The sequence below is a fragment of the Brachypodium distachyon genome, chromosome 1, assembly GCF_000005505.3.
Source record: "Brachypodium distachyon strain Bd21 chromosome 1, Brachypodium_distachyon_v3.0, whole genome shotgun sequence".
NCBI classification, from domain to species: Eukaryota; Viridiplantae; Streptophyta; class Magnoliopsida; order Poales; family Poaceae; genus Brachypodium; species Brachypodium distachyon.
Genome location: NC_016131.3, coordinates 74,569,196 through 74,579,762, shown reverse-complemented (window position 1 = coordinate 74,579,762; position 10,567 = coordinate 74,569,196). Strand labels below are relative to the sequence as shown.

The window sequence follows — 10,567 nt, the reverse complement described above, 5'->3', positions numbered from 1 at the left end:
AGAAAAATGATCAGCCGACACGGAATTAAACCCTCACAAGTAATGCCACGCTGCAATAATCGAGTTTGTTTTTATCTTTATATCTATATCTGAATGAAATCAAGAAAGAAAGAAAAGAGTTGGATCGATCGATCTCAAAGGGACGCACAAATCGATATCTGAATTAAAAATGACAGAAATCCGTCACCGTCTGACGAGAAAAACAGAGAGAGGGAGACACAACGCTTTGCTTGCAAATCATGAAAGCAAACCATAAAACCAAAAGCAGGCAAAGGAATAACACGTAAAAAAGAGGCCGAAAAAGGAAAACAAAAGGATGCGGTACTTTCTCAACTTATACTACTAACAGGTCCTTTCCCTGCCATTTGGACCCAGGTATCCCACTTGTCAGTGAGAGTAGCTTGGAGCGTCTGATGATGTAAGCGGTCGCTTGAACGGCAGTGGATATATAAATCGATTTGCCCGGAGCATAATGACACCCACAGCTGAATTGTGCCGAAACCAACCAACTCCTCCTCTCTTCTTCTTCTACCGGTCGTCCTCGGCAATGGCGACGGCGTGGGTGCGCTCTCTCAGCTGCAAGTCGACCGCCGTCGCCGACGACGTCTATAGCTCGCCCAAGAAGCGCCCGCCGCCGGCCAAGGGCTCTGAAGCATTGCTGCCGGCTTGGGAGAAGCCAAGGTCTAGAAACCAGCGCCTGGATGGACTTGCCAGGACTCCCAAGCCGGAGACGGAGAAGATGATGAAGAAGAAGCCCAGGGATCCAAGGCAGAATAAGCTCGCGGCATCGTCGTCTTCTTCGTCACCGGCGGCGGCGTTGCTGGCGATGACGGAGCTGCCGGAGGGCCACTCGTCGCGGCGCGTGGTCGAGCTCATCTTCGCCTCCGGATGGGGAGCCGATGACTCTGTTCTTCCGGAGGTGGAGGCGCTCTTCCGGGTGCAGGCCACGGCGCGCGCCGCGGCGCGCTTCGAGGACGCGCGGCGCGCCGCAGCGCGCTCGCCCGGCGCGGACGCCCGGTGCGCCGCGGACGGCAACGAGATGATGCGGTTCCAGTGCCTCGCCGCGGACGGCAACGAGCTGCTCTGCGCCGCGGTCGCCACGTGCCGGCCCGGGTCCGCCGCCGTGCGCACGTTCGCCAGCAGCGGCGCGGCGCACGCGGCCGCCGGCGCCGGAGCCGGAGAAGAAGGGGAAGCTTCTTCGCGCAGGAGGGGCATGCTGGTGTGCCGCGTAGTCGCTGGCCGCGTTGGCCGCGCCGAGGAAGACGGCGACTGCGACTCGGTGGACAATGGCGGCGGCGAGCTCGTGGTGCTCGACAGCCGCGCCGTGCTCCCCTGCTTCCTCGTCGTCTACAGGGCGCCGACCTGCCGTTAATTTCCCCCCCTGTGGAATTACCGCCAGTGATTAATCTGCTAACTGTTACTCTGTTACTGTTGATTAGGATTTGATTTGATCTTGCTTGCCCCCAATCTTTCTTAGCTGCTCGATCCGATCCGATGCGTGATGATGGATGTAGGCGACAGGAGTTAATGGTGTGCATGCATGTGATGAGATGAGACTGTAAATGTAAAAAAAAGCTTCTTCTTTTCCAATTCTTTTACCACTACTGTACCATTGCTTGCTCAAATGAAATCAATGGTATACAAAATGCAAGTGAGACTGTCAAAAGCTTTCTTCTTCTTCTTACAATCCTGCAATTCAGCGCCCGTATTCCTACCATTGTTTTCCGTGTACGCGATTATTGTAGACACTCGCAACTGTTCCAACGTCGCCATCGTCGTTGCCGTTCGTCAGCGTTCAGCACAAAAAATATTTCATTTTTTGTGTGCAGGTGGACTGCTGAGAGATTTGTCGTCGTAGGATTGAAGGACGACTTGTCACTATGTGTTCGTCGTCTTCTTCTCTCACTCAAGATTTCGGATTTGGCTTCATTCGCAGGCCAAAAGAAAAATTCATTCGTGTCTTGTTGGAGCTTAGCTTTCCTGGACCGGTCTTGTTTGCACGTGCTTGTCCCTCTTCTTTGTTCAACGGCAGCAGCTTCAGGCAAGCTGTAGCTCGACTCGAATTCAGCTTCAGATTTTCATTTTTTCTTGTTCTTCTCTGAATCGTCAACAAGATGAAGAAGCAAAACAAAATAAATGAAAATGCAAAGGCGTTGAAGTGATTGATCGACAGTGCCAAGTAGTAGTAAATGTGGAAAGGGCTCGTTCAACTGACAGCACACATGGGCGCATCGATCTTGTGTAGGTGTAGGACTGCAGCAACTGCAAGTGTCAAGCAAGTGTGTGTGTATGTATTCATGCATGCATGGTCCCTGCATCTTGGTCTGCAAGAAAAAAAAAACATCACACCAACATGTACATGCTTTTTGATCCCAAATATCCTGGAACATGTATATGCATTAATGATTAGTTTACATACATTCATAGCATTTGATATCAGTACTAGTATATGTCCTCTTCTTGCCAAGGACCAGAATTAATCGTGGCACAGTTAGTTTTCATTCATCACTGCATGTTCGGTTTATTCATTTACCGGCTTACTATGATTCATGATAAGGGGTTGCTTCAAGCTAGTACTGGTACATAAGCCTGCGGCCATTATGTGGCTGACAAAGTGGGTCCACCTAAAATACATAGCCGGAGAATTTACTGCTCCACCTCCACTCCACAGCAGTTGTACCAGTATGCATTCGTACTGGAAACGAGTGTGAGTGAGTGACCTGAGTCCTGGGAGTTATTGTTTGTTTTACAGCAGTGTCACTCATTTGTCAGTTCTCACAACTCAGTTCTTGCAGCTAGCCTAGCCTCACTACTGGATGACTGCACGGACCAGCATGAATCATTGGACTGGCAATGTACTGTGTGCTTCATCAGATCAGATCAGTAGCATACCACCTACACAATTTATGCATCAGGCCACCACCTAATCTGTCACAGCTTGCAAAGTGCGCCCAAAGTTCAGAGCTCCTGCACTGGATTTTTTTTTTCATTTTTCTTCCTGTTTCAGATAGAAAATGGTAAGGATTGGCAATGCAAACTATATGTCATTGTCACCATCCCAGCTGACTGCTCTCTCTCTCTCTCTCTCTGAATGCTGAGAATGAATGCCGAGGAGTTGAATTGAGATCCTGCAAATGCCACATGCTGACACCCTCAGAGCAGAGCTGCATTGACTGACCAGGCTTATTCAGAGTTCAGACACTCACACACAATATTGTCCTTCCTATCCCAGCGACAGCACACGACACCTCCCCGATTTACTGCTCCTTCTTCGATCTGATTGACACTTCAGCTGTACATTTCCAGTAGATTTCCCTCTCTTTTTTGAGGAATCATTTCCAGTACATTCACGGAGTACATTTTTCTGGCTGCAAATTGGTCCATGCAAATTAAGGTTTTGAGTTGCACTTAACAAATGAACAGTGGGGAGTTTCTTTTGGAAGAGCAATTGATACGATGCCGACATCATCAGACTGAAATATACGGAGTATTATTCGTCACGTTTCCTCGGACAGCTTGCCGGCAACAGCAGCTAGTGGAGCTGGTACAAAAGATATATACTACTGTAGATCTTGCCAATAATCTTCTCGCATATGCCACAGCGTTTGCAGCACAGTAAAGCACATGACTTTCAGAGTGATTTTGACGAGAGCATGTTTCTGTTTCCTGACATTTTTGCAAAACATGTTAACAGTGATGCAACTGTGTGTGCTGCACCCACTGCATACCCATCTCTCCGCTCTCATCCATAGTCAACGTAAGATATAAAGTTTTTTTTTGGGGAAAATAAATGTGGGCTACTGCCTACTACTGCTAGCTAGCGAGGTAGGGAAATCATGGTAAGATCTTTGGCCTTGGCCACTACTACCGGGCCGTTCTCTCTTTTCGCCAAATTCCACTTTACCGGGCTGATTTCCTAATTCCATGCTATTTAACCTCACGCATGCAGCGTTGGGCTCCCAAAAGGGCTGCAGTTTCCTTCTTTGACCAATCAAAACGGCCTGCAGTTAATAAGGGGGAAGGAAAAAGGCAGCCTAATCAATTCAGGAAACTTAAACAATTGCATGCGCAATTAACGTTAAACGAGGCCACGCTCGGGCGCAATCCTTGGCTGGATTTCTTCCATTCGAATTAATCTCCCGCATTGATCGCAGCCTGGTTACGGTGAAAATGGAGAACGGCCTGGTATACCAAAATGGAGGGAGTAGTACAGTACTATCTCATATATCATGACATCTCACGAGGTTCAGTTCAGACACCATCCAACTGTAAACCTTACACATGCACAGATCTGAGTTGATGCAGAGATATGCAATCTTTTCTTTTTTTGGGAATCTTGGAAGCAACCGTAGATGGTCACTGGATTTGGTAGTAGCTCCATGCTGCCATCGCTTGCTACTTACACTCTGCACTTTTATGGAGGCATCAGATTCAGAGGCAGCATCTTGGCAGCATCACGCTAGGATGAGATAGTTAAAGCAGATTGTTAATTTAATGGACCTGACTTTTTAGTTTTGCACAGGACGAATATCTGTACCATCATTCCACCAGGATTTTTATGTAAACTCGCATGGCAATTAGCCAAGAGATACAGTAAACGAGGTACAACATGCAGCCCTGTTCCGTGGAGCCATTCATCCAAAGGATTCCAGCTTACAAACAAAAAAGTTTAGCTTTACCATCACTTGCTAAATATAAATCTACAGCCACTAAAGGCACAATCTATCACTTCTCAGCACTTCTGACCGTAATGCCTAGCAACAAACCGGGCTTTTCAGCTAAGCTTAACACACAGCAATATTCACATAGCTGCTCAGAATTGGCCCTTCGAATTACCAACTCCCCCTTGGCATCCCTTGTGTGAGACACAATGCAAGTACTGGTGTTTTCATGGTGCGACATGAAAAAGGCTCATTGGTTCCATGCGGTAGAACAACGCCTAGGCAGTCTTGATCTGGTCGAGGGAGTACACTTGTCCCCAGGATTTCTCCTTGACCGAGTTTTTCTGAGCTCATACCCTATAGCATGCAAATCGTCGCATATCTCGTGCCTCGCCAGAGAGACGAGTCCAGGTAGTATTTCCCTTTGGAAATCTCTCATCCCCCTCCCTCTCTTCAGCTTAATACCACAGGAAGGCCCATCCTTATCTGGCGCTGTCACAGGGACTGATTCCCCATCATCTCTCATCTCCTCTAGGTTCATTACACCTTCCTCAAAAGAATCCAGCGAAACCTGAGGTTCATCGCTTCTATCCTGAGCTGTCTGATTGTTGCTACAATAGCTGTCCGCAATCCATGCGTTGTTCGTGAATAAGGAAACAAGTGTCTCAGCTGCCTTGGCTGCTATTCTTTCATCCTCTTCTGTGTCAGCTTGATGCCTGCTGGTAGTATCCAGAAGATTCGATGCTCCGTTATTTGATGATCTCAATCTTGGACAAGCGTAGTCATGACCTTGGGGGGTTTCTGGAATCAAAATCGACCTGTTAGTTGCAATTCCAGAATCTTGCAACCGCGCACTCTTAGCATCTATACTTGCAGCCATGTGATGATCTCTTATAGTTGGACAATCAATGGAAGAAATATTTTGCCCGCCCTCATTCTCAGTAAAGTAATGGCTGGACGAAAGTTTTTCACTGCAGTCAGCATTTAAATGTTTCTCTCTGAAACTGCTGACCATCGTTGATGGCAACTCAATGCTTCCAAGTGACACATTTAAGTCAATACCCTCCATTTCATCATCAGAGATTACTGCAAAAGTCTCACCTTGTTGCTCCCTGTCTACCAATTTATGTACACCTGAAGAAGAAGAATTTCCACCGCTTGACCTAACTGAGGACACTTCACACCGAATTTGCATAGATCCCTGAGAACTCATTCCAGAAACATTATGTAGTTTATGTTGATGTTGGATATTTCCTCCAAGACATACATCATGTTTTGAAGCTGCCACAAAGGAAGGCTTGGAACTGCTCTGAGGGTCACACAGACCTGAAGCCATCACTTCCCTCGCGCTGGCTGGAGCAGAGATGGACGTCACAACTGTGACCGTGGAGCCTTTGGATGATCCAATGCTCGATTCACCTCCCTTGTGGAATGCTTTGCTGGAATTACTGCAACATTCTCCAGATTGTATTGTTCTTGAACTAGCCAAAAGAGAACAGAACATTTTGGAAGGATCAGGGCAAACATTAAAATCATCTTCTTGAGCAATATTCAGATCGATAAGCATGCTTCCAGATGCAGTAGTCTTTCCTTTGACAGGTGAATGGCTGTCTGGAGTCTCACTAGATCCAGTTGAACCTGAAATATTGAAGGTATGAAGCGTCAAGTTAATACTCCGAGAGTAGCTCACACTTTTCCACCGGAGTTACCGAAAGCAATGAACATAATATGTAGTTCGAGAGAAGTGTCTGCAAGACAAGACATTTACTAAAAGTACATAATTATACTAATGACAATTTCATATGGTGTATGTCATTCAGTTGATAACTCACATGTGCATGGATCATCCAGAAAGTAAGAAACACATTTAGTTAGAATAGTACAAGAACATCATCATATGATATGTTGTAGTCCTCAGGTTATTTCTCTACCAGATTATGAAATGCAGCATTGCTCATGAAACACTTAATGTTTAGCCAGGGCAATCATGCTAAGCATGGAACATGGTATAATGCATAACAACAAACAATAGGGACTCTGCTGTTTTCAGTTATATGAAATGAAAGTTAACTATTAGATTAACAATTGTCAAGTGCACAGGATGCAATCTAACCCCTCATAAAATCCTAAGAACTTCAAAAATTCGGCAATTCACAATATAATTTGATCAAAAGAAAGAATATCAAGTTGCACATTTTACACATATCAACTTAACTAATACTCTCATGTGTTGACATTGACAAGAAGTAAAAAGAAGAAGTGAAAACACATCATCTTGTCTGACAGCACATAGACTTGGCCAATTTACAATTTCACAAAAATGTCAAATACAGGACATGAAATGGACAGTCATTTAAGAATAATGAGTAACAACATGGCATATTTTAGACTCTTATAAGTAATAAAGGCGGCTGAAGGACCACATGTAGAGACAGGAGAAAATAATTGAGGCCTTTTCACATTCACATATCAACAGAACAAACATATAAACTCAGGCCTGGTAAAAATAAACATAGATCCGGGATTCACATGAAAACACCCCCCTTGGTTGTAAGCCAAATGGATGTTTCAACGCAGCAAAACACAAGATTGACAGAAGCTTGTTGGCACAATTTGACTGGATATGCAGAAGTATAGTTACAAATTTGAGCTTGCATGTAACACAATTTCATCCGAGTGCATAGGATGCTTCGGCTATCATGATCTTACACTGTTGAGTTTTAAAGGTAGGGCATTTAGAGAAAGTATTCTGTTCCCTAGAATAATACAGCCTATGCCAGTATCACCATGATGTAAATCAAAATAAGGCCCTTTTACAGTATTGACAATGCAACACTGAAGAAACATAGGTTTGAGTGCACTGCACATCATTGTGTATGCTATTCTCATGTTATCCAATAAAATAGCCGGCAGTTTTAATCAAGATTCGTTACTTGCAGATTCCTGTTTTTTAAATAACAATTCAGTTTCTGACACAAGGATGGTTGTGTTAAAAGAACAGGGACTCGGCTCTGCAGTTGTGAGTTTTGTTTGACGTAATTGTTTTCCTTTAACATTGTTACCTCCAAGTGAACTGAAGTAAACATTCAGAGATGCATTAAATAAGATGGTATGCATGGTATTAGCAACCATAAGAATCTAGGCAGGGCAAGGAGTATCGCTCCTGAACTAAGCAGAACTAACACGGGCGGTATTCTCCAGCAGACGATGTTGGGAATTATCCCAAAACTCACCTTTGCGGTTTGCATAGTCACTGAACCAAGCGGAAGAAACAATCTCCACATCATCATCGTCGTCATCCAATGTCGCCGGCTTCTCCAAATCGATCACAGGGCGGTAAGCAGACCTCCCCTGTACGCCACCATGATCGAGTTTTCTCCTAACAGAACCCCTTACACCCAAATTCTCGGCAACCTCATCACCACATCCAACTGCCTGCTTGCCTAGCTCATAGGAACCACCAAAAACACCTGGATGATTATCCCTGTCATCCAGATCCATCTGTGACAGCAAAAAAAAGCCTCATTTATATTTAGGAGCACAAATTCTAGACAAGTTTAGGCAATTCCATTTTAGCTTGTATAGCTCACCACGTGAGAGCCATCCATGGAATGCCGAGCATACAGCACATCATCGGATTGCATCCAGAAGGGCACATCCGTGAGATTCTTCTGAGCCCAATACAGCCTATGCAGGTCCTTCACCTACAACACCCCAACATAACAAGATGCAAACCAAATGAGTGCTATTTAACTGTAAAATTAATTTAATTTTCTCCCTCTCGCAACGAAATTGAAAAAAGGTAACTTGGCGACTTTGTCTGCAATTTCTTTTCGGCCCGATAATTACGTGAGTTACTGGGGAAAAAATAAGAGATTTTTATGGGGAACCTGATGGCGGAAGGTGTTTTCTTGGCGAAGCATTGCGTGCTTGAGGTGGTGGTCCTGCGGGGCAGGCTCCGGCGACGGCGGCGAGCAGTTGAGATCCAAATCCATGACCGCGGCCATGATCTCCTCTCCCTGTACCACCCAACAACAACCAACAGAAAAGCTAATTCAGATCAAACAAATCGACCGACCATCAGAGGGAAAAGGGAAAAGAAAAGGAAAGAAACACGCAAACAACAACTAGAAGAAAAACCACAGATTAAAGAGGAAAAAGATTAGTCGAGCTTTTTACCACAGGAGGGAGGAAATAATTGGAGGCGGACGGGCGGAGTAGGACGAAGGAAGCTAGCTACTGGTCTCCTCCTCTTCCTCCTCCTTTTTGCATGCTTTTCTTGTGATGTTTTTCTTTCTTTTCCCCCCTGCGCCTCTCTCTTTCACCACATCTTGGCGTCGTCGCTGTTGTTTTCTTTCTCTCTCGCCTGCCTAGTCCATCTATCTGGTTTCTGGTATCTATCTCCCTCCAATCTGTGTTTCTTTTTACTAGACAGTTCGATCTGGGAGGAGAGGAGGAGGGGGGGATGGATGGATGCTGTGGTTGTTCTGGCTGCTGTCCCGTCTCAGCTGTCAGCTGCTGGCTGCTCTGGTCTCTCACTCCCTCCTACTTTTCTCTGCCCCTGCTCCCATTTTTCTTTTGGAGTATTTTTTACAGCGCTACAAATGGGGGCACGTACGGCTCTAGACTGTTCATGATGCTAAGGCTCAAAAAGATGGGATTTTTTTTGGACTATTGGGAATCTGTGGATCAGTTCCTTCTCAGTTGGTTCTGCTCCAATAATTCCATTCTCTCTTTGACCATAAGACATTAAAACTGGAATTGTCTTTTCGTAGAACACTGGTAGAGTAAAGATTTTACTGAAATGATTTTGTGCGAAAATTCCTTGGTAAGATCAAATAGAATAATTCTATCTTGACCCAGCAGTGACACTCTGGCCATGAATTGAATGAATAAAGTAGTGTGTCATGGGGATGATCTTTGTTGTTTGTTTTGTTGTTGTTTGTTTGCGTGTCAACTGTCGAAAGGGTTGGGAGCTAGAGCGGATGTAATGGATCCCTGTCGGCCTCATCACAATTAAATCGGCTAATACTCCTCCCTCATATAGATTCCAATTTAATCATGCTCCTTATGTGTCAAGTTCTAAGGTTTGGTTTCTAGTTTATCCTTTCTCTTTTGGCTACTCTACCTTGTAAGTCACGGCTGCGTTATTACAAGGGCCAATTGGAACAAAGGAATATCCTGACCATAAATAATAACAATTGAAAAGAGAATAAAAAGGAAAAGGAAATCAGTGGCAGAAGAACTATAAGGGGAGGAAAAACAAATACAGGTAATGCGTGATGATAGGAAAGAGACAGGGAAAGCTGTCATGAGAGAATAACTACATGCTGCTACTAGTACATCAAAGTCTGATGTCTTGCCCAAAAAGCCCCTACCTTTGTCACCTCAGCCAGCAGCTCCTAGTCTTTCCTGGTGGGCTCCATCTGGCTTCATGGTAGTAGTACTAGTACCAATGCCTGAGCAATTCATTGCTCCTTTTTCCTTCTCGGTTCCATGGTACTTTACTTACTTCACTGGTCATCAAATGGAACACACCATGTCTATGAACATTTGTGTGTCTTGGTCAAACAAAAGGAGGCCTTCTTCTTCTTTTTTGCCTCTTGATGACTAGTCTAATTAAGATGACTTGATGAGAAAAAACCAACAAAGTACTAACCAGTAAGATTTTTGTTGTTGTTGACAATGTAAAATAGTTTGAACGAATCCTTAGCTAGGTTATTTAATTAGTTCCATCGGTAGTAGTGGTAGACTTGTTTGGGTAGTAGTAGGCTGGTAGGTCAAGTGTACCACGAAAGAAAAAGATCAGCAAAGGAGATCAAGCAAGCAAGCAAGAGCATGAGTAAGGAAACCAAATAATTAAACCCACGCAGGGGGGACAAGCGGTCTTGTGGGCCCTACCCATG

The 10,567-nt window shown here is 44.9% G+C and overlaps 2 protein-coding genes across 2 annotated transcripts; one reads left to right on the top strand and one right to left on the bottom strand.

The window, feature by feature from the left end:
• The first annotated feature begins 233 nt into the window (after positions 1-233).
• On the top strand, positions 234-1,651 carry LOC100837352. The gene has a single exon (XM_014896549.2). The coding sequence runs from the start codon at positions 473-475 to the stop codon at positions 1,370-1,372; it is 900 nt and encodes a 299-aa protein (XP_014752035.2). The 5' UTR covers positions 234-472; the 3' UTR covers positions 1,373-1,651.
• A 2,877-nt stretch (positions 1,652-4,528) lies between these two features.
• On the bottom strand, positions 4,529-9,193 carry LOC100837046. The gene is made up of 5 exons (XM_010231044.2): positions 8,841-9,193; positions 8,552-8,680; positions 8,252-8,365; positions 7,895-8,162; positions 4,529-6,299 (listed from the first exon to the last, which is right to left on the bottom strand). The coding sequence occupies exons 2-5, from the start codon at positions 8,666-8,668 to the stop codon at positions 4,912-4,914; spliced, it is 1,887 nt and encodes a 628-aa protein (XP_010229346.1). The 5' UTR covers positions 8,669-8,680; positions 8,841-9,193; the 3' UTR covers positions 4,529-4,911.
• Positions 9,194-10,567: the final 1,374 nt, after the last annotated feature.

What these genes read in the sequence shown, in the direction of transcription:
- LOC100837352 (XM_014896549.2), top strand. Translation starts at nt 473, where the DNA reads ATGACACCCACAGCTGAATTGTGCCGAAACCAACCAACTCCTCCTCTC.
- LOC100837046 (XM_010231044.2), bottom strand. Translation starts at nt 8,668, where the DNA reads ATGGCCGCGGTCATGGATTTGGATCTCAACTGCTCGCCGCCGTCGCCG. An exon ending in AAAACACCTTCCGCCATCAG is followed by an intron (nt 8,366 to 8,551) that starts GTTCCCCATAAA and finishes GGGGTGTTGTAG; the next exon opens with GTGAAGGACCTGCATAGGCT. An exon ending in CCATGGATGGCTCTCACGTG is followed by an intron (nt 8,163 to 8,251) that starts GTGAGCTATACA and finishes TTGCTGTCACAG; the next exon opens with ATGGATCTGGATGACAGGGA.